Source organism: Myripristis murdjan, chromosome 15 (genome assembly GCF_902150065.1).
Source record: "Myripristis murdjan chromosome 15, fMyrMur1.1, whole genome shotgun sequence".
Lineage (NCBI taxonomy): Eukaryota > Metazoa > Chordata > Actinopteri > Holocentriformes > Holocentridae > Myripristis > Myripristis murdjan.
This window is the reverse complement of record NC_043994.1, coordinates 19,937,496-19,961,381: the sequence shown is the minus strand read 5'-3', so window position 1 is coordinate 19,961,381 and position 23,886 is coordinate 19,937,496. Positions and strand designations below refer to the sequence as shown.

Below are 23,886 nucleotides of genomic sequence, written 5' to 3'. Positions count from 1 at the left end.
GTTTTTTTACATACATTTATTGAGAAAATGAATGCTGCACAATGAACTGAATGAATAATGTGAGGATGTGTAATGAATACAACAGAGTAACACAAGGCAAGTACTTAGATCTATACTTCTAACTCTGAAGCAAGAACAAGAAACAGTTCCTCCAGTCTGATGAGGTCAAGAGTTTTCAGAAATACCGTCAGACTGTCTTTAAAGGAGCCATGTTTAGTTCATCCTGCAGGTGTTGGAGGACGTGAAGCAGTTGAATGTGTCACAGGACTCTGCAGGACTCTTCACTCCCGCTGCGCTCGCTATTCAGGCATGTGGCATTTTATCTGGGCACAAACTATAAAAAGTTTGAGAGCTTCATGTCGTCGCGGGCGGTGACGCTATTTACCAGCTCACTCATGGCTTACGGCGCAGTGGGGTGAAGAAGAGGTAGCAGCATCATTCATACTTCAATTTAACGGATTTAACATATTTCATCGTGTCATTATTGATCAGAAGTTGCGCAGAAAATGTACCTTTTATAGTTTTGAGAATAAAATAAAAATTATTAATAAATACATAAATAGTAAAATAAAATAAAACCCTGACTATTCAAATTGTTTATTCTTGCAAATGTCTTTAATATTGCCACATACTAATAGCGGCCATTAAATTAGACCAAACAACCGAAAGCAGAATAATTTGCTCTGCAAAGACAGTAAAAAACACATTCCAATAATTTCTCCTATAAACTAAATCTTTAATGGAAATATCGCTGTAAATGATTTAGTACCATGAAGCGAGCTTGTTAATACCAGTCAGTCAATATCCTCCTCACACACGCCTGGTGGCTGTGGTCAAGGTGGGTAGAAAGCACTGCTGAAACAATCGGATTGGTTGTGATCATCATGAATGTCGAAGTCGTCTTGCTGCTCTCTGTCGGGGCCTTGTGTCAAGGGCTCCACGTCTTCGTCTGAGGTAGAGGGATGAGTGAGGATGATCCGCGGTATCTGGGAGATAATTGCCAAGCGAAAGGGTACAAGACGAGAAAGGAAATGAACAAATCTCCTCGGTTCCCACTCGATATATAAGAAAAATAACATTATGTAATGTTATACAGCTCTCAAGCTTCAATTCTAAGAGTATTCTGAATACAAATGGCCAAAAAAGGATAGGGTTGATGGCTTTCTACTGGTGTGGTTCTGAAACAATAGCATGAGGGTGACAAATGTGCTCACCGTCATTGTATTTTTTCCTGGTTGGAGTGCATTATTTTTCATCAGGGCCTCTGCATCCCGTTCAAGCAAGGTCCAGTTAGGATCACTTTCCAAATCAGACTGCTACGCATAAACAAAAAGGTAAAAAACAAAAAACAGTGGGAAACGGTAAACATCACTGAAAGTTGGGCTGATTGAATCCCTGAGTATGAATATGTTTCTCTCAAGGCGAAACAGCACTGAAATAATAAATTCGCTCTTTTTCTGAGTTGTGATTTGAGTGCAGAACTCACAATTCCATTGCCATTACAAACAACTGCCTTAATCTTCTTGGACAAGCAGTCCACTGAGCTCTCCAGCCTGGGCTGCTTAGTTCTTTGGTATCCGCTATCCTGGCTGCACTGAGGTCGACTCGGGACGTCTTGGGGAGCCGGACTGTCCTGGACGCAGACCTCTCGTGGCAGCATCCTCTCTCTGAGCACTTTCATCTTGATGCAACTCCCAGCATTCCTGAGGGCACTGACTGCCTCGTGGTGGGTCGCCCCCTGCATATTGAGGCCGTTGACCTGGAGGACAAGTGGTCAAATGATACTTTAAAGGCCAGGACAGGGGGAGCAGAAAGCATGACTGGGTAACTGAGGCAAGTCAAGCACACACACGCACAGCATGGCGTCTCTGGAAGGAGCATGTCTATTTCCACTACAGACGCTGAAGTATGATTGTTTAGTCTCAGCCTCGGCCTCTAGAAACCAAATCATGAATCTTAAGTTAGTTTTGGAATTTCTATGTTCTTCTCTCTTATTGTTGGTGACAGAGTTTTAGTTGTTTTGACTCAAATGCTGAAAGCTGAGTGTCCTCTGCTTGTCTTATGATGCCCTCCTTTGGTCACAAGAGGAACACCCATGTTTAGTGGTGGTGTTTGAAATGGCCATGCTAAAGCCTGGATAAATCCATGTGATTTCCAAGTCGTCAACAGTATTTCTATCTTTAACATTTCCCTAGTAAGTCCATGGAACAAGTCAATTGAAAAACAGCAACAGACATGACATATAAACCAGGGAAACATGTTTTCTGTCTTACCTCCAGCAGTCTATCTCCAACATGGATCCCTGCCTTTTCTGACGGCCCCCCTTTAGTTACCCGGGATATAAAAATGCCCTGAAAGGAAATACATAAATATAAGACTGAAGACTGAAATACTAATTTAACAAATGTCTTCAAGGCATTTGCTGCAAGTGAAATAATTTAATTGAAATGTGCATTCACCTGTGCAGTTAAAGGAATAACAGGAAACCAAGGTAACCTTCACCACATGATGCTTCTTATCCTCTTATCTCTATTCAAAGAGCCATCTGAGTAAATACATTGCCAGTTATTGAGCAATCTTGGCTCTTCTGCACCAGTGCTTACCTCATCATGCTCTTTGTAAGGCAAGGAGCCTCTCCCACCGGCAATGCTGATTCCCAAACTACCCCTCTGTCCAGACACTTTGATCTGTAACTGAGGGGAACATTTTTAAATTAGGCCTGCAACTGGGAAAAAATATGGACGTGCAGAGTTTCGACACAATCAGTGCCTTGGCACAGCGTTTCATTTTAATGGCAGTTTACAAAAATAGATTAGGAATCATTTGCACGGATGTGAATATTTATACTTCATGTCAATCCAATTTGGCTCACTTGCTGGTGACTAGATTTAAGAGCAATCTTTTCTTTTTTAGAATGACTCAATCCTATTAGAATTTGTAATCCGCGATTTGAGTCAACGATTCGATTCAGTGCTTCCAGCCAAAACTGTGCATAGACAAACACGTGCAGTAATGTAAGACTATCCTTTTTTCTGATATTAAACATTATTTATTCTATAAAATAAACTACTGACAAAAAAAGTTGCAGTTTATAGTATTGCTATATGAGCGCGTTAGATCTTTTTTTAAGAATTATGAATGAATCAGTTTAAAACATTTCATAATAAATTTACGCCAAAGTGAGAGTGATTTCATTTTAATCAGTGCAATGAATCCATCGTTACACCCCTCATAATCTGACATGCAACAGTTGTCTCCTGATGCAGTTTACACCACCCACTGAAATAATGTGAGATTTTTGAAAGGTATGGCATGCAGTTACTCGTAATGGCACTTGGGAGATGAATGATTCTTGAGGAGGGGTCTTCTCTGCTACCAAAGACGGTTTCGGTTGCCCTGTGATGGAGGTGATTTTAATGCTATGCACAGGGTCTCCATGGAGACTGGACCCTGCACTGACAGTTTTGTGCTGCTGCAATTTCCTGTCCTCTCGAATATCTCCTTTCTGATGACGAAACCGATGATGTGATGCCTCTCTCTCTGGCAGCTGGCCTGCACCATCCTGGAGATGAGAAATCCAAATCTATTACATAATACGGCATGTGGGATATATCGGTAGATCCCAAAGCAGGGTGCACTTTTTCTAGTATGATTTCACTCAGTAAACCTTAGCAGAATAAGAGAATGTGTACATTTTTGTTACAAGGACAGTATAAGCACTTAGAAAAATTTTGTTTTAAGTCACATCTTACAACTCATATATACCTGAGGTAGTACAGACTCCAATGTAACACCTATGGATATCAAATGTGTACATGACATTGAAAACATCAGATTGTTAATTTTATGTTTACCCAGTTGTCTCCACTGAATTAGGACAAGTCATTAAATATAATGCAAAAAAAACAGTGTTAATCATGTATATAGAGACTTTACATACTGAGTGGGGTAAAAAATGACCCCAAACATAATAGGAGGGTTAATAAAAACATGCATTCTGTGTTATATTCTGTACTCTGTATTGTATTTTATATTTGGATGAATTACATGATCTGGACAAGATACCGCCACTGGAAAACAAACCTCCTCAGGCTGTTCAATTTCTTCAGCATCCTTCTCCAGGCTGGAGAAGCAAGCAGACACACACTTGCTGCTGGCTGGGAGCAGCTGAGGTCCACCTTGCTGGTGCTCTTTGTCTGCCACCCAGCCCGGGTCTGAGGTGAGCCGGGTTTGGCTGCTGGACTTTACGGATGGGTTAGCATGAGCATTTCTACACTCCTGGAGATAGTCAGAAGACATCACTCATTGCTGCAAATGTTAGGTCAGTCTGTTCTCCAGTGCAGCCTCCTGGTGGAAATAACCTTGGGCACAATGATGGATCAGTATGGAAGGCCGATGGGACAGTCTTTCAAAACACTTGTCAACACAGCTATTTATCACATCCTAACACAGCAGCAATTTTGCCTGTGTCATTGTGTCTTCAAGCACCTCAGACAGTGATGCTCTCTATATTTACATTTCTGTGCACAGAGCTGATCACCTAGTATGTAAGCACAATGTGTTATGACATAAGGGTGTAATCACCAACGTCACTACTTTGTTAATATAATACAGTGCTAATACACACTATGAAAAATAGGTGCTTACACACTGTAAAGCTTATGTGATCAGATTACATAGAGCTGATGTGATGAACTCTAAGTATAGACAGGCAAATATAAGGTGCATCATTGGCTGGAAAACACAATAACACGGGTAAAAGTGTCATTGAAATGTGTATTTTTACATTGTTAATAAGTAGTAAGTTTTTGTGTTGACAAGAATTTTGCATTTTTTGCCCCACTGGACCTTTCATAGAGCTGCAGCCTGAAGCAAGCAAGTCTTTCTTTCACGATGTATTTCTGAGAGACTGTGTTTAAGCGATGTTACTGCAACTGTGGGATCTCAAAACTCTCTCTAAAAGCTGAGTGTGGGACAGACTCTTGTATTTGGCAGAATGGCAGCTGACAGTCACTGTATTTAAGACAAACTGACCAACCACTCAGTGTATCTGATCGCTGTGTTGCTGCCACCACAGTGGACTCCACCTGTTTTGGGTTTCACAGAGCACGCAACCATAGAGTTGTAGAAGCCCTTGCTTGACTAGTGACAATGCATGCTTGTCATGTTTATTTAATGCAGCAGGGGGCGCCAAAACAAGCAATCACAGCAATGAAGTCAAACAGTGCCGCTGTTTCATTGGAGTAAATGGTTTAAGACCCAACTTCAAGAAGTAAGGAGTAATGAAAACTATCAAGATAAAGGAGGTCGAACTCCTAAATGCTTAGCTTGGTGGACTCTTGTGTCCACTCTCTGTCTCTTTCTCTCTATCTCTTTTGAGCAAAGTGCTGAAATTTAAATGTAATTTGACAAGGAGGCAAAGACGGAAAAAACCAATATGGCATGTTTACAATTCACTGTAGTCTCACTGAAACAGCTTCCACATCAAAATGGCAGATAGCCAATCAAAGCATTACACTGCTAAATTGATTTGTTAGAAGAAAGAGAAAAGTCTGTTGACAGGTCAGTGCATGTAGCTGAGCACTAATAAGAGCGACTAAGGTAGCTTAGTAAGGCCTTACTGACAAAATAGTTTTAAACAAGCCTACATTCCAAAAGGAAGTATTTCAAATTATGTTTTCATCCAACATCAAAGATAGTTTGTGTTTGACTGACATTCTTAGATGGCTACCCAGAAGGTAAACAAACTGTGACAGTGCCCCATTAAGGTTTATAATTATTTTGTTATGTGTGGATGTGATGAAGACAACAAGTTTGAAAATGCTCAATTTCTAAATTGCTGAAAGCATGCCAGCACCAGTACAATACATACAGCACATGCTGGGTAGACAAAATATGGCTCATGCTGGTGCAGCATTATAAACATCATGCATGGCTCGACAGACAAAACAAGAGATGGTAGGGGTGAGGAAGTGGAAGAGGAATCTGTGCCTTGAAAGAAAACCATTTCTACTGTGGAAGAGTCAGATTTCCATGGCAAGCCAGTTTTATTCTAAACTTACATTCTCAGATTATTTTTGGAGTGATGGATGATAAAGAAAAGGCAGAACACAAAATGTGTCCAGGTAAGTGTTTTACCAGTTGTTAATTGGACATTTAAAAATTAAATGGCCTGTGTTTGAAGTTCAACAGAGCTGAAATGTTACCTTTAGCCAGACAGTATCCTAACATCCTCTCCACAGTCAGCGTTCACTATGACAGGTCTTAAAGGTTGCCACTAATAATGTTAAAGGAATAACGAACATGTTTGTTTAGTTTTACACCCATTTTATTGGATCAGTGGTTAAAAGTCATCCAAATCTCTAGGCCCAGAGTCAATGCCTATTTGAGATCTGAGTTTTGTGCAGTTTGATCAGGAAATAATTAAAATATAAAACCAACATCTGAACCAATCTCTAGGCTCCACTTCTTGCAATCAAATTAAGAACAAAATAACAAATTTTAATTTTGTACCATATAAAAGAATAAACTTTGAGAAGTGCATTGAAGTATAACTTCTAACAACTGCATTTTTAAAGGATTCAATCCTTGTGATCTGGACCGCATTCTGACCAATATTTATCGTATACAGTACTGTTTCTTAAGGAGAAGGAGACACTTTTTAAAAATGCAGCTGTTTTTGGCATCTATTTGATAAACATTGCAAAGCAGTGAAGCACAGCAGATATAAATAAGACAGCCTTGTCACTTCTGTACAATTGCATTGAGGACGATTAATTAAAAAGGTAGGTGTTGTACATTAAGTTCTTGAGTCCAAAATTAGTTGACTGACAAAACCTATTTATAATAGAAATAAGTCAAGGGTTAACTTATAAGTTTCAACAAATAATCAATAAGAAGATTCAAGGCTGTCTCCTCACCCAATGACAATTAAATTGTTTTAATAAGACATTATTGACTGCACTTTGTTCATTGCTTTAATTTTAAAAAGAAAAAAAAGTACCAAGTTCAAAGGAAAACTTTAAAATCTCCAACTGATTAAGAAATTTGCTATACATTTTTATTTACATCTGAGCTGCCAAAAGTATAAAAGTATCAATATTCACAAATGACTATACAACAATCCTTAATCAGTAGGTCCAAAAACTCCTGGTTTAATGTTTGCCCAAAATGTAAAAAGAAAATATTCACCCAGTGTTTTAAAAATAGATATAGAACAAATATATAATACATTTAAGAAGATTTGACCATATTATAAAGACTTATAATAATAGTGCAACTACCTAATGTATAATTTTTAAAAAGTTGTTTTAAAAAAGTAATAAATCTTTAAAATATCATTTAAAAAGGAGCAAATCTGTGCAGATTATTGCTGTGGAAATCACTTAAAAAGAGGAAGGCACAGTGGCCCTACACTGAGTCCAAGACATTTAATACAGGGCTGAAGACGAAGTAAGGTACTGGTGTCCCGGGGTATAATCAGAGGAGGGGCAGGCCACACGGGTTTGTAGGTTTAAAAAAAAAAAAAAAAAAAGACAGGAAAGTAATTCAAAAAAAGGAAAAAAGGAGGTGGGGCGGAGGGGCTGTGCAGGAGGACACGGCAAGAGACACAGGAGGTAAAAACATTTCTGAGGTAAAAGTCACACAGACGTGGTCACTCTGTCTGTAGCGTTATTGACCTCGTTTTTGTTGGAGTCCAGGCCTTTGGCAGCGTTCAGGTCGTTGCGGAGGTTCTCAGCCGCTTTCTTCATCGTCTTCAGCTCGCCGGGGTGAGGCGTGGCCCGGCGCATCAGTGTTCTCTGCACGGACGTGACACATCAAAGCAGCGTTAAAGGTGCAGCATGCGATAATTTGCTTGTTCAGAGGTGCAGGGTTCACAAGTGTTGATCGATACCAGCCGATCCACTGTGACCTTGATGGCTGCTGAGATTTTGAGCTTTCAAATTTGGGCTTGTTCAACTGGTTTGGAATAAAGCTATCGCAGTGAACTAATCACATCCATGGAGCAAAAGATCAGAGTTACATTTGTTGTTCAGGTGAGCAACATATGCTGTTCGAGAGCCTAATTTCTGATCTTGTTTCACTTGACTGTAACTGCTTTTGCTCTTACTGTTGTTTTAAATGTTTTTACCATTGTACTTATTTTAATTTTTCTATCTAACATATATTATCTCATTGTACCTATTTATTCTATTTGCTTTCAATCATAGCATGTTTACTAGTTTGTCCTTTAACTTATCCTTTCACACAGCTGTTTGTATTTACTTCTCAACACTTTGTTATTATTAATAAAGTGTATTCAGTAGAGTGATTGAATATTGCTTCTGAGAGCTCCATATTTCACTCAACACTCATTTTTTTTGGCTTCACATTTTCCCTAGAGAAACATATTATGCAGGGCTCGTAGAAGCACAACCAGTAACCTGACATTTTTCTCTGTCCAGTAAAAGAGGAAGTCCAAGGAAATGGGGGAGTTTCGTCAAGACTAGCTCTCATCCTACATACAAATGTCTGGCCGCAGTATGCTCAAACAACTTGTTGCTGCTACCAGCAGAGCTATGTTTCTTGTGGCCTAAAATAGGTGTTTGCCTTGTTTCATGTGGCTGCTGCCTGACCTGATACTAGTTAGAGCTCCTTTAAGGTTTCTAATCTTATTCATGAACCTGATTTGTGTTACGCTGTGAAAATCCTGCCTCTAACTGTGACAAATTAAATATTATTACTGTCGCTCTCTTCAGTGTGTCTAAAAATATGGAGGAAAGTGGCCACTAAAGCACCAGAAAATTCAACATCTAAATTGGCTGTATTTCCAGATGGTTGTTAACATGTTAATTTGACAACCATATCTGGAGACAAAAAATTCAAGATGAGTCTTCTTGTGTTAGATAGCTATTTTTCTGCTAATAATTGCTTTTCTTTTTTCTTCCAAGCATCAGATGCCACGCTGCCTCACCTTCTCATCATCCTCCTCATCCTCATCATCATCCAGGAAATGAATGGCACTGATCCTGTTTGAAGCTTTGTTGTCCCAGGCGTCATCCATCATGTCATTCACCAGGCTCTCCAGGGCACCGCAGCGGGCAAGATTATCAGACCCTGGGACAGTTTTTTAAAATATGCCATTAGAAGACAGGTTTTGTATTAAACAATCTCTTCTCTAGATTGTGCACATTACAAAAACAGTCAAAGATAAAGAATCACACAAGGCGAGCAGGAAAGATAACACACTGAAGTGAATGTTGTAGCAGATTAATATCAATATGGTTGGTATGATTGCTTTTCTACAATCTGCCAACTCAAGAAATGAAAGCTGTCACACAACCCAGTGCTCCTAAGGGAGAGCCTGAAACTGCCAGATCACAGTTTCAAATCCCGGCTTAGTCACAGGCTTACAGCAACGCAATCTCCCCCCGCCCCCACCGTCACTTCAGCCACACTCGGCTGACCTCCACCAGTCTTATACCCACATCTCCTCCACAAGTGAGAGAGAGAGTCACAGATATGATCAAAAAATGTGACACGACATTCTGAGGAGGATACAAACACCTTCTCAGTTGCAAAGTACAGTGTCAAGGAAGAAGCAGTCATTTTCCAGTCAAGCACAAATACTCCACAACATTCAGGCTAGGGGTGCGTATGACAGCAAAAAAATTACAATTGACTGCTGTATCAGGCGCAGACAGAGCCAGCTCTCAGCTGAGTCTCTTTACCCAGTGGGCGAGCTTTTAATGGCAGCAGGCCAGCCGTTGCTAAGCCTCTTTAGCTGTCCAATCCAGTGCGTTTCTGAAAAACATAACCAAGGAAGGCCTCAAGGGACAGGAGAGGCCCAGATCTGTTATAGGCGTCGTGATCCCTAAAGGACCTCGTAATCGACAGCAACTGAAGGGAAGGATCAGAGGGCACAGAACACGCTGTGCTTCCCCAAGCAGATCATGTGATAATGTGATCAAAACCAAGGGACACTTTGAATTAAATGCTCACAGACACTGCAAGGACTGATGTGGACTACTACTCAAATGTCATGGTCTTGGGATTGAGTCGCTTCACTCAAGAAGAAACCTTGTACGTTAGGGGCAAAAGATGAGAATGTATTTTGCATGTATGTATACACACATTCACACACACACACACACACACACACACACACACACAAACTACATCCATTACTGCATCAGTAATGAATGTAAGGATTCTGCTTAATTAGACAGTCACAGTGGAGAGACACAAGGCAGAGAGAGGACACACAGGGCGGAGAGAGGGGATGACATGCAGCACAGGGTCTAAGCCGGATTCGAACCGAGGCCGCTGCAGCTTAGCCTCGGTATTACACTGTACAAGTCACCGGGGATACCCTAATCAACCAATATTAAAAAATCCCAAACCAGCTAATGCCATTGCTAATACTGGTTATAATATGATAATGTCATTGATAATACTGGTGATTCATGACAGATCAAGTATAATCTACACATGAAAAAAAAAATATTACCTTTGTTGTCAGATTCATATGGCTGCTGGGGCAGCAGCACACAGGTGAGCACCTTCTCCCCCGAGTCAGGGTCCTCGTCTGTCTGAAAGGTGAGGAGAGGCTGCGACTGGTTCTCTGACAACCACAGGGCCTTCAGCCGTAGCGTGGTCAGTGACATCGGTAAGTGGGTGAGCCTGGACACAAACAACATTCTTTATGACTGGTTCCTTTCAAACCGTTTACTTTGACAGCCTGCTGGAGGATTCAGACTTAAGTGCACCCAATACCAAAAGGCACAAGATTTAGGAGGTAAACACAGTGCACATACTCGGAAATATCAATTAAAATCCCACAAGGAATTATTCTCCTGCTTAGGATATTGCATACATGGCCACTAAAGACAGACTGTATGAAAAAATGAAAAGACAATGTAGTAATTTAGCTAACCACAAAAACAGACAGAATTTTAATCCTAATATTTTGAATTATTATTCTGCTATGTAAGGATGGTGATGCACCTGGCAATTACTCGGAAAATGTGGCGAGGCGATGCTCTCAGCAACAATTAGGTGGAAATTCACTGTGTACTGCTCAAAAAATGACCCTAAATATCAAACTAAATGAGCAGGTAGTGCAGCCACTTACTCCAAGACCAAAATAGATACAGGTCCTGAATCAATTATATTAAAAATTACATCAAGTAACTGTAGGTAATCACATTAAACTGCATGGTATTAGCAAATATAATAAATTTTTTAAAAATGCAAACCGCAAAAAATTGCTTTTGTTTCATCAATTTGAAAGTAAACTGTGCGTCACAATAACTTTATATTACTCTGTGACAAAATGCTCTATTGATAAGATGACAAATGCTAATATTGACTCGTTGCTCAGTGCTACACTCAACCACCGCTGCCATCAAAAAAGAGAGTGGAAACAAAGATGTCAAGTGTTGTTCAATATACCTATTCCCAGAGACATCAAGCACATGCAGCTCTGTGGCTTGTGACAGCTCTGATGGTATCCTCGTCAGTCTGTTTTCTCGCACACAGAAGACGTTAAGACCGCCGCACCCTCCAATCTTGGGAACAGAACAGACAATATGATTAGGCCTGCACCTTGTCCAGTACAGGCACATAAATATCCTCTGAGCAAATAAAGGTTTCAATGGCATTTTCCTCTCCTTGCTTGCATGCTGGCGGCATTAATAACATGAATGCATATTTCCTATCACTTTTGACTTTTTAAACACACCAGGACAGAAGAAGCCTGTGTACATTTATTTTCGGCATTCAGGCACTTTGCCCTAGAATTGGTGATCTCGATGTCAGGCCAAACTGAATGTCAATGGGATGTGGGAGAGGGAACTAAAATTAGACACAATTAGGCCTCGTGGTCAGTCAAAGCAGAGACTTGATGGGCCAGCTAAAGTGCAGACTGTAATCTATTAATCTGCTCAGCCACAGACCTGAGCAGGGTGCAAGTTCTGCCGGAGAGATTCATCATGTTAAAAGGTGCTGGCTAAGCTTAAGCATTTACAAGGGTAAATACGATAAGTTGTAACTGCACCTAGGGGAGATGGTTACTGTCAGCAAAAAGAACTGAAACACTAGAAACAGCGACGCTAGAGTCTCAACGGTGAACAAAGGGCACGATTCAGCCCTAAAACCATCAAACAAACGCATTAGTTAGATTTAACTAGTGTGAAATCATCTCTGCATCCGTGTTCATTTGTGGTATGAGCATAGTCAAAATACAAGTTGCCCATAAAACAAGTGTGTTATGGGAAACTAATCAATAATCAACAGAATCCATAAAACTGAACGAATGGTGAAGTAGCATGGCAATCTAGAAATTCAGTACTTGGGTTAGGATTACACAGGGATTGTTAGAAATGTCATGCAATGTCGATGGCTTGAGAAACAGTGACACCATCGATTCATTATCCAGGCCAAATGTGTTGAACTGTTTTGTTTTTTGTTTTGTTTTTTCCCTAACACTGCAGTCTTTGCATCATTAAGACACAAGGGCATTGTACAAGCGCTAAAAAGCCCTTTCAGATTAAGCTTTAAACCAGGCGTGCCTTCACTTCAGCGGACAAGAGTTTAGAAAAGAATGTCACATACAAACACAATGGGGACAATCAGCCAGAGCAGAGCAAACCAGAGAGCTGAACAATAAAAGTGAAATGAGTGAGAAAAACAAGTAAGGGCATTGTTGGCCCACCAGCTGTCTAAAACGTGAATGAAGTTTGGCCCGTTTCAGTGAAGATGCTAAACTCATTCCTACAGGCGGATTTAGCGCAAGATTTACACAGATTTATGATTTTACATTTCTAAACAATAAAAAATTTACTTCAACTGCATTTTATAGAAATCATTCAAAATCTAATGAAACTGTCACAGCTACAGGTTTGGAGGAGAATTTAGAAGAATTTAGTTAGATTGTTAACATGTTAAAATCATCAAATTATTACATTAAGTTATCAGGTATGGGTTTTCTTGTGGATCAGTGAGCAAAAGTGCATATAATGTGGCTGTTCATTCCAAATCCAACTAATGACCCACACATATCAAATTACAGTCTCATCCTCTCCTGTGCACAAGCAGCAGAAATGCCCTAAAACAACTGCAAAGGTTATCCCTTATTAAAATTCATAAAATTAGCCTGAGAAGAGATCAGCCGGCGTTTTGTAAAAATGGTGAGTTAATAGCACGATTCGCTGTTCTGTAACAAGGAACACGATGCTCTCTTGGATCGCGTAGTCGAATGAGGCGTTCCTCGGCCTGGAGGAGTAACGGGCACTGCCGAGGAGATCCCAGGGCAGATCTGGGACACGTTGAAGGGACTACATCTCTCAGCAGACCTAGAGGCATATTAGGATTCCCCAGGAGGAGCTGAAGATAGTTGCAGGGGAAAAAAAGATGTCTGGACTGCTGTTCTCTGACTGTGACCCTGACCCGAATCAGCACAAAGATGAACAGAGAGATGGGTGGACATGATGCTGCTTGCAACAGGCTGTCAGTCAATGTCCTCAACCTACATTTTCAAACATTTCAACTATCAGAACTATTTGATAATGTTTAAATAATGCTGGTTTGCATTTTTAATCACCAAAAGTCAGAAAATTGTTTCTCTGATTGTCTGGTTGGTTGATGTTAGATGATGTTACAACATGAAAAACCTACCTCCTTAGGTAATGACGCTAGCTGATTTCTGTCACAGTTGAAGTTGGAGAGCCGCTTCAATTTCCCAATACTTCTTGGCAAACTCTAGCAAAAACAAACAAATAAACAAACAAACAAATAAATAACCAATCGTTAAAAAGATAGGAGACTGGCTGATTGGTCTATTTATTCATAAAGTCATAAAAGAACAGACAACGCTGCAAAATCTCCCATGTGCGTGTGAAGTCAATGTATGTCACTAACATGATCCACTCACTGTTTAGTAGTAGAACTTTTTTGTTGTTGTTGTTGTTCTCATTTTTATTAGCATATGGCCTTTAGATTTTTGATTTTTTTAAAAATGAAATATTAACTCAATATAGCCGATGTAGCCACAGTTTGCTTTTGGAACTATTTATGTAGTCATTTGCTGTGCTGTGATTTTTACTTGTATACAGTCATGTCACCACTTTCACTTTGTACATAAAGCAAATCAAAACTCTGGCAGAAAGAAAAAAACATCTGAAAGTGAAACTGTGCCATACTGCATTATTTTTGTGACATATTTTGTGCTCATTTTACCCATCTACAGAAAGCTGTCGGCTGTAGCTGCACATCATTTAAAATCACTCATCATTTAACTTTAGTGATGCTTCAGGATCTTTTTTTCCCACTTTTATCATAATGTTACCTGTCTTCAATCACTAAACACACATCATATATTCAAGTGTTAGCATGGAGCACCACACTGATAGAGTATACAAGACAAGAGTGGGATATTTTTCAGCCAAATATTTTAGTGGCTCTACTGGCAGAGACAGAGAAAATATCTCCAATAATTTAATAGAATTTGAGTTTCTTTGTTGTTCTAGCAGCAGAGCCAGAGAAAATATCTCTAACAAGTTAATATGAGTTTGAGTTTCAGTGCTGCCAAATAGATTTAAATCTTCGTCCTCTCTTTTCCTGTCAGACAAACAAACAGCGTGTCCGACTAATCACGCTAATGTATCCCAAAGTGCTCAAACAGTTAAGCAAAACTGAACAAGGTATATTTGGGGAGCTGTTGGAGCACATTTACGTACTTTTGACTGAATAACGAGTTGAAATATTTATAATGCAACATGCTGTAAAAAAGGCTGGGATATATTCTCTATGACTACGTTTACATGCACACCATATTCCGGTTGGGGTCAATATTCCAGTTAAGGTAACTGCGCTGCAGCAACCGGAATATTCCGTTTACATGTTACTTGACATATTCCCGTGTTTTGGCGTATTCCACTCTCTTACGTAATGCGACACTCAGCCGCGGGGGGCAGCAGTACGCGTATAGGCGTCTGGTCTGCCGGAAATACAGAAGAACAAGTCTTCTTCTTCATCTTCTTCTTCTGTCGCTATTTCTGTTTTCTCCCATCGATATACTCCATGATATTTAAGTCTTTCATTAGCTGAAGGCCGTCTCCTGGCTCTTGCTGTTTTTCACCATGTCGTTCTCCATGCTTGCAGTAACTATAGCAACAAAGACGCCCCAGGATTCCTTGTGAATCGAGCATGCACAGACGTAACTGAATATTCTGATATGGGGCATTTTCCGATTAAGGTGTTTACATGGCACTTTACATGGCAGTATTCCGGTTGGAACAGGCATATGCCAGGGGTCTTATTCTGAATTCTCTCCAACTGGAATAAGATAAGATAAGATAAGATAAGATATTCCTTTATTAGTCCCACGGTGGGGAAATTTCACGGATTACAGCAGCAAAGTGGATAGCAAGATATGAAGCATAATTTACACTATAAACAGTATATACAGATAATAAGTACCAAATAAACAGTATATACAGATAATAAGTACCAAATCGGGTTCGGTGCGTGTTTACATGACTCGTGCGCCACCGGAATATTGCAGATATTCCGAATAATACAGGAATATGGTGTGCATGTAAACGTGCTCCATCTCTTTTCTATGGCGCACTCAGCTGAAGGCTTCAAAACAGGTACAAAGGCACTGAGCCCAGAGTTTATTACTTGATGCACGTTTTCAAAACAATTGCAATGGGCACTGGATGGATATTGTTTGTTCGATGTCCTGCTGACTGTTTGTATGAGGATCACACAAACAACAGTAAGTATTTGCCTGCTGTTGCATTGCTGGGAATGAATGTATCGACTATTTACCCTGAAAATTGTTTTCTTCCCATTTTCAAAGACTGAAAAGTAGCGCAGTCGCCAACGCACCTGTATCTGGTTCTCTGTGAGTACCAGTTCAGTGAGACTTTCACAGTTGCCGATGCTCTCTGGAAGATGAGTGAGCCTATTTTGATCAGCTTTCAATATTGAAAGTTTTCCTAGTTTTCCTGCAGAGAGAGGAAAAAAGATACACCAAATACGTTAATATGTTCATCATAATACACTTTGTTTTAAGAACTGGGGGATACAGCAATGATTGGCAGGCTTTTCATGCATTCAAGTTTCAATTCAATCATTTGGAAAAAATAATAAAACGCATCATTTACAATGTCATTTTAGTTGATTATTTTCCTGCAGACACTTGTTACAAATTCCCTCATTTTGAACTTCAGCACCCTGAATATAACGTCAAATAAACAGGCAGGAGAAGAAAACTTGTGCCTACCGATGCTTTCTGGTATAGCATCAATGAGGTTCTGGGACACTAGCAAGTCAGTGAGTGAGCCCAAGCCTCCTAACTCTTCTGGAAGATGCTCCAGTTTGTTTTCGGACACATCTAGGCACAACAGGCTCCTCATAGTGCCCACCTCCTGGGAAACAAAAGGACATTTAAGATTAAGCAAAGTTATTCAAGATGTGCATGCCCACTCTGCCCCTGACAGCGTCATTACCTGGGAGGACTGACATCTAGAATTATGCTATAATAATCCAACTAATCAGTAAAATACAACCTTATATTATTAAGACTACTTTTGTGTTTTTTAATATTTTGGTCACAATTTTAACATAATTTCTATGAGTAACAAGACCGAGAATAAAATTGTACTATCTGAGTGTATTGAACATCTCATTTTTGTACAAAGCCCTGCATGCATGGGGGCACTGAAAGACAATATGGCAACGATGGCACAGCTATAATGCAAAGATAATTATACAGTGTCAAATAAAAGAAATAAATAGCATGATAATCTTACTGCAGGTATTTCAGCCAGCTGGTTTCCATCCAGCCACAGGTCCTTTAAGCTGACAAGACAGCCTATTGTCTGTGGCTACGTGGGAGTAAGGAACATAGGGATTGAAAGAGTGAGAACCAGGGCGATGTAAGAGAAACAGACAAAGATAACAAAGAAGAGGCAGAAACAGGGTACAGATACATGACTAGAGCCTGGTATTGTGTTGATTTTATTGGCATCATGACAGATTGTAAGATGCCAAAAGTTATTTAAAGCTTTAAAATGAGCTGTTTTACAATGGGATATTAAATACCCTACATGTTTTTGAGGATATTTATGGAAAAACTCATGTGTCAAGGTCTGATGACGCTTGGAAACAGTCTTAAAGTTATTTTTGGACAGTGTCAGATATGATGTATCAAAATTGACAGTAGTATGTATAACATTTATGACAAAACCCAACCCACAGGTACAGTAAATAAGTTAAAGAAAACAATAAAAACAAAATTCTTTCCAGCTTTGACTTTGGCTCATCTGTCAGTAAATCATTCACCCTTTGTGTCAGAGGAGCCCACATAGAGCTTGCAACTTTAAAACCAAAGCTGAAAGCACATGGTCATCCTCCCATCCGCATGATAAGAGGTGAAAGCTGTTCTCATGGGATGCTAATCTACTCAGACACGACAAGAACAAGGAAATGGGGAAGAACTGAGGTCCTTGGTCATTTTGTGAAAGTCGATGTACTATTATTCTGAGTAAACAAACCTGCCCCCCCAACATCCACGACAACAACTCACTTACCAAACTGTAAAGCTCATTATTGCCTAGGTCGAGCTCTTCGAGCCTATGAAGCTGAGATAGTGACCTGTGGATTGCAGAAGCGAAGGAAGTTAAAATGAAAATACAGTCAAAATTAAAAATACACGAATTGACTGTGTGTCCTGGAACTCATTAACTACTGTTAAAAGGGCAAGATGCCACATGTAGAACATTTTCAAAATATTGTTCACAGCCTAATTCTGTCTCATTTTCTCTTTTTACTCTCACACACAGAGCTGACTCCACAGATGTGACCTGCTGTAAACAAGACGTCTAAAGAGCACAGTTTCTCGAGTACTTACTCTGGCAAGAATGTCAGCAGATTCTCTCTGAGCTCTAGTGATACCAAGTTGGAGAGGCTGTAATTAAAGGCAAAAGAAAGATGATTATACGTTTCTCAGAATGCCATGAAAACTGGAACTCCATTTCTATAAAAAAAAAAAAAAATTCTCACAGTTCCACAAAATGGATAAATATCACTTCATCATGGCACATATAATGTTTCTCAAAGTAAGGAGGGGTTTCTGAATGGGACATAAACACAACTCTATAAGAAAGAAAAGAAAATTCTTTGTTCCCTTGGGATCAGATATCGGTGAATAGGAAATAGTTTTTAGGTGTGTCAGTCTTATCAAGGCTGTAAAATCCAATGCAGCATAAACAATCTTTGCCGCAATGCCTCCGTGCACTTTGAATGAAGAGCGAGTGGCCTGAATGACAACCACAGGCCAAAGTACAGGGTTCTGTTTTGGACATGCTAGTTGAGTCGCGAAACATAAACCCAATTAATGGAGGATTTTTTGATAAGACAACCTGCCGTACTCGCATGGGACCAAGTTTATGTTGTTGATAAGGACGCTCGAACGAGTCAGCCTTCATGTGGCAGAGATGAGCCTAGAATTTATGTGCTTTGTCCTTAAAACCAACCAAGATTACAGTTTGGTTACCTCCACTTTTCCACTGTGGAAAGTAGGAAAGGCAGAAAATCTTACAAGGAATTTCATTCCAGTTTTCCAACAGTTAAAATGCTTTTATAGCGGCATGGCGGTTGACAATCTGTTATTTATATACAGATTTAGGTTCATAATGGGAGTAGGGCAAATAAATGTGAGGCATGAAGACTGAACCCAAGGGATTAACGGAATCTGGTAGGTACGTTTGAACATAGCGCTTAATCTAGCCTATACACAATCTCTCTTGAATGACAGGCTAAAACTGAACTCTGACCAAGTAACACAACTGGGAGTTCTTGTTTTTTATTTATTTATTTATTTTTTTAAATCATGCTTTGTTGTGAGTTTTTTTCTGTCTCAGTGTTGGATCACTTGAGCCACAGATTAAAAAGACAGACAAAATCTCCCCTCTCCTACCACACGCCATCTGAATTTTGGCTTCAGTGCTAAGGTAAGCCATCAGCTAACAACCTAATTGCACCGATTTGGGGCTTGTATATGACAACATCACGTCTATGACACTATTGTGGTGTCAAGTGAAAACTTCCATGTCAGTCGATAAGCCACTGATGCCACTTAACCCTTTAAAAGCCCGTCTTAATCCCATGCCAACTTGTTTTCCCAGCTGTGTTATGGTTTTCATTACCGTCTTGCCTAAGTAGAGAGCAGGCCTTAACTCTTTGCGTTATGTAAGACAGATATGGGACACATGCAGGGCACATGCCGTACCATGGGGGAACAGGGTGCAAAGAGATATGTCTTCCCTTGACCCTGAACTCCTCTTGTTATGATGGAAAACTTCACACGTCTTAAAGCAAGCCCATACAGAGGCAATGTTTCATATTAAACTGGTGTAAATCACTCACAGTCTGCAAAGACAGCAGCAGGTAAATGTGAATCAGAGGTATCAGTAATGGTATTTGTGATGTAACATTCAACAAAATGATCAGTTTAAATCTGTTAATTTTGATTCTTTCAAGAATAAAAGGAGATTTATGTATGTATTTTTTTTTTAAGTTTATGACAAGGTTGCAGAATAAATCTTGTATAACAAAAGATTTTAGGATAAAGAATGATGTGTCCTGTATTTTTGTATGAAATTACATTTTTAAGAGCTGTCACTTTGAGCTAAATCACAACTAAACCAATATTATGCTTAATATAAAAGGTCTGCAAGTACGATAAATGTCGCATTGCTTAAACAGTCTATAACCCCAGCCAATTTATCATCAAGGGAGAGAAAAAACAATCTTATCTTGAGTTGCACTACCAGGCACTCATTAGGTGTGTGTGCATTATCAATGAGAGGTTAAGCAATGATCCCTAATTTATGGCACTATAGGCAAGTGAAAACAAAGCTGTGTTTACACAAACTTCTTCAGCAACTATCTGAGGGGTAAAATATGCTACACAGACCTCTGCCAATCTTTCAAAGTGTGCACATGGCCAATATCAAGAGTGGTTTGCAGTGCAGTGGCCAAGGCACCTTCAGAAACACGTCAAACTGTGTAAGAAGCTGTGGGAGACCCGGCCCAACGTCAGAGCATTTTCAGCATTCCTGAACAGCTGCATGTCTAGCATCACTTTATCCTCGCATTTCCCCTTAAGTCTGCCCTTTTAATTGTTTTAATTTGGTTCCGTCAGATTCTTTTCCAAAAGTTTTCCTAAAAAATTCCCTCGGAGCGATTTCACCTAGAAAGCACATACTTCTGATATTAAAACTATTAAAACCGATCTCCAAAATAAGGGAGACACAAACAATAAGAAAGTTGGGACACATTATTTTTCACTCCTGTCTTTTTACATGGCATCTCAGAGCATGCATTTTAGATTTTTATGAATACTGACAATTGAGACTAGGAAAAGCACTGTCTGATTAGCCGATCAAGAGCAATGTGGTCTCTGTGTTTTCAGCTCAAGGGGAAGAAAGACAGCATTTGCCCACAAAGAAAAATGTAGAGAGGTGGTCACGTAGAGGAAATTACACAGGAAATTAATAATATCACAAGGGAAAAATAAGACAACAAAAGGGCATGAGGTTTGACCTGTCATGCCTGTTTCAGTTGGTAATATGTACATATATGTATCTCTGTTATAAACAGAGAAAATCTGGTACTTTACAGATTTTTTAAACCATTTTATTACTTTTATTGGCTAAAAATGGCTGCCAATATGGTCATTAAAATTTAACCACTTTTCTGGCTTAACTATTTTTAGTGCCTGGCGGTAAATGCAGATACTCTGTCACACTGTGGGAACAAATGTTAACATTTGACCACCCGAAGCATTGTGCAACAAATTCACTGTGTTTATATGCCCTGAAATATACATTTCTTAAAATAACGGAAATGCCACGGCCTCATCCTTCCATTACTTTCAACATATATTTTGGCTTTAAAGGCCTGTTTCTTCAAAATTCATGAAAAAAGAAGAATACTGACACTTCTTACAATATTTACTCCGTAACACCTTCCTGCAGGGTCTTGGTGCCTCCTCTATCTCTCCCTCTCCTCCTCCACTGCTTTTCAACACTTGAATGGTTCGCACATTTTTTCCACTGATCAAGTACAAACCATCAAAGCTATATTGAAACCATGTTCACAGATATGATCACGCACATAACTTCACACAGAGTTCCCAGACATGAACATTTCTGTGGACAAACTGGCATTTACTGTGCTTTCATATTTCCATATGGCGTTGCAAACATGGATACCAATAACTACGTGTCAAAAATTTTATTCATTTATTTTAATTTTTTTAAACAAACCATGCCAAAGACTTGGTTGAGAAAAATCCTGCAAGAGTGTGTGTTGTCTGGAGGTTGAAAGTATAAGTGAGGAGCCAAGTGGCAAGTGCATGTAGAGGCACATTTAAAGAAGGATTTAACAGCCTCTATATGTGGAAAGTCTAATCCACACTGGTTATTTCCTATTTAATACAATATAACACTGCAAGGTGTAAGAGGAAATATGAGTGTCTAAGTGTGTGTGTGTGTGTGTGTGTGTGTGTGTGTGTGTGTGTGTGTGAAAGAGCATTCCAAGAATTCTATGCTGTAAATTCATGATTGCGGAAATCTGTCATCTTTTTTAAATACCTTTCACTCCATTGCTGTTAATCATTGAACTGTTCTTTTTGGTATTCTGCTTACTCAGAGTGCTTTTTGCAGTGTGTCTGTAATATGTTATGTATTCAATGATTGCTGCCTCTCCCCCTGAATAAACTGTCACAGGAGTAAAAACAAAACACTGAATTGATTGTGTTGTTCTTATTCCAGTTTACAGCGTGACATTTCATTTCCTCCGTACGTTAGGTTATTGCATTACAGTGCACGCCGACGTCAGCTGTTGTGCTGTGCAATCGATTGCCCTCATGCAGGACCTGGACCCTGCTAGGACCTCTTTCTCATTTCAGTGATGACAGTAGACTTATATTTCATTTTAAGTAGCATAAAAACCTCAAATTGAAACAGCTGATGCCAGTCTAAATTAACACCTGGTGTTATTGAACCGCCATGACAAGGGAATCCTCCAAAGACAAATTTGTAACCCAAGAAAAACCCTCAGCACCCAGAAGGAACCACTGCTGGAGGCAACATCCATTTGTTTAATGTTTGTCAAAATAACACATATATTATATTTAAACAGCTTGGGTTCACATGACGAATTCTGTTTGCTATTGCCAGGACGAGAGCCATCACATATTTCACCAGCGACTCCCTGATCTGCACAATACATCAAGGCAAATATAATGAAATGGTGCACAGACTTACTTCCCGATGTTATCCGGAAGGACCTGCAATGAAATATCATTGATGGAAAGGCATGTTAAATTCCGTAGCTCTGGAAAGCTCTCAGGTAATCTGGAAAAAATAAGAGAGACCGCCAAATCAGATGAGGGGTGTAAAACAGCGCAGACAGGATTATGCCATTTATATATTGCAGCCAAAATCAATTATATTTTAAAGAATATAAGTTTATGAGTTCCATGTGCATATCAAAGGGTAACAAAGGGTCAAAATATCTGAGCTGAGGCTGCAACGGTTCCTGCTCCACTCAAGTGTGTTAGGTCATAAACACACGAGGCTGTTTTTAATGCACCTGCACCTTTGTCAGATGTTTTCAATGGTTTGCTCACAGCGGGCACATTTTTTATTTGTGTGTTGTGCTCAAAGTTAAACATGTCTTAACATTAGCGTCATCTCTCAGTGTACCAATACAAAAAGAGTCCAAGAACTGGACCCTATCTAGGCTGAGCTCTTGCACCATATAATGAAAATCCCAGTGCTCTGTTCTCCCTAGGAAGATGTTATGTGCCCGAATCCTCTGTTTCTGATTGAGCTCCTCATCTGCTTCTTCAAGAGCAAGCAGAGGGAACGCTAACTTTCACTTGGCCATTTGTACTTTCAACAACATAATTGCTGTTTGTTGCTAGATGTTGATAAGCTAACGCTGATTAGATAATGTGCAGATTGTTGTTACATGGTAATGAGAATAATGCCAGACTCCTTTCTGCAACAGAATAATATTACAGCTCTTCTATCTCTTTCTAGAAGCCCAGCTACTGCTGACGTGATTACCCCTGGGATTTATTTTTCTCTAAAAGCTAAATTGCCGATTCAACTAGACTGATTCAGAGAGCCTTGAAGTAAGAAGAGTCTCCTCTATTTAGTGACTTATCAACCAGACTCAGTGACCGACCTACCACCAGCCAGGCAGACTCCCAGACTACAAAAGGTAGGAAGATAAAGGCTAAAGCCTCCAAAACTGACTTGAAAGTATCTAAGGTTGAAAACATGGCGCTGATGGTGAAAAAAGCAATGAAACTGTGACTGGGAAGAAAGACCACCTGTCTCCTCACACTATCTATGAGAGAGCTGTTGTCAGAAATGCATGCAGTGTTTTGAAGGACCCTTCACACATCCACTGTTCCACAAATGAATAATTACCTTTTTCCAACTTCTTTAACACTAAATTTAAAAAAAGAGCTCAATCCTTACTTATGTCTCTAAAGTAAAGAGGCACTGCTGCATCTAATTTTTATGGTTTTATGTTTTTTTTTTTTTTTTAATGATTTTATTCCTTCATGTTTTATCTCAAAAGACATGTCCAATATTTTCATATCTTTTTATTTTGTTGCATGTAACTTAGTATTGAGTCTCTGGTGTACCACTGTGCTGTTTTGTTGCCTACGGTTTTGGATTTAAGTTGACTTCAGCCATGTGTAACACTATTGCCCAAGTCTAAATTCCCCTCAGGGACAATAAAGTGTTTCTTATCTTCTTATCTTACCTTATCTGAAAATGGTCAGTTCCCCCCTGATCCACATGATAATTT

At 39.6% G+C, this 23,886-nt stretch overlaps 2 protein-coding genes across 3 annotated transcripts in view; both read right to left on the bottom strand.

Moving 5' to 3' along the window:
• Positions 1–543: 543 nt before the first annotated feature.
• Positions 544–4,396, bottom strand: LOC115372517 (protein scribble homolog). Of its 2 annotated transcripts, none has more exons than XM_030070489.1 (7): positions 4,084–4,396; positions 3,323–3,562; positions 2,604–2,693; positions 2,274–2,351; positions 1,487–1,759; positions 1,215–1,316; positions 544–986 (listed from the first exon to the last, which is right to left on the bottom strand). In XM_030070489.1, exons 1-7 carry the CDS (start codon positions 4,297–4,299, stop codon positions 834–836), a joined length of 1,152 nt encoding a protein of 383 aa, XP_029926349.1. In that variant the 5' UTR covers positions 4,300–4,396; the 3' UTR covers positions 544–833. The 2 variants fall into 2 exon arrangements, with proteins under 2 accessions (XP_029926349.1, XP_029926350.1); XM_030070490.1 differs by having other exon boundaries at positions 1,215–1,313.
• A 1,784-nt stretch (positions 4,397–6,180) lies between these two features.
• The window catches only part of lrrc1 (leucine rich repeat containing 1), a 29,611-nt gene continuing 11,905 nt past the window's right edge, over positions 6,181–23,886 (bottom strand). The window contains exons 4-14 of the mRNA XM_030070471.1: positions 22,323–22,412; positions 17,900–17,956; positions 17,580–17,643; positions 16,800–16,874; positions 16,271–16,415; positions 15,874–15,992; positions 13,657–13,740; positions 11,434–11,549; positions 10,490–10,662; positions 8,954–9,096; positions 6,181–7,799 (exon numbers count right to left, since the gene is read on the bottom strand). Coding sequence (XP_029926331.1) covers positions 7,641–7,799; positions 8,954–9,096; positions 10,490–10,662; positions 11,434–11,549; positions 13,657–13,740; positions 15,874–15,992; positions 16,271–16,415; positions 16,800–16,874; positions 17,580–17,643; positions 17,900–17,956; positions 22,323–22,412 — 1,225 coding nt within the window. The 3' untranslated portion in view covers positions 6,181–7,640. The remainder of the gene's footprint in view (positions 7,800–8,953; positions 9,097–10,489; positions 10,663–11,433; positions 11,550–13,656; positions 13,741–15,873; positions 15,993–16,270; positions 16,416–16,799; positions 16,875–17,579; positions 17,644–17,899; positions 17,957–22,322; positions 22,413–23,886) is intronic.

Excerpts from the sequence above, each read along its gene's own strand:
- LOC115372517 (XM_030070489.1), bottom strand. The coding sequence starts at position 4,299 with ATGTCTTCTGACTATCTCCAGGAGTGTAGAAATGCTCATGCTAACCCA. Across the intron at positions 3,563-4,083 it reads AAATTGAACAGCCTGAGGAG|GATGGTGCAGGCCAGCTGCC; the intron begins GTTTGTTTTCCA and ends TCTCATCTCCAG. Across the intron at positions 987-1,214 it reads CAGGAAAAAATACAATGACG|ATACCGCGGATCATCCTCAC; the intron begins GTGAGCACATTT and ends ATTATCTCCCAG.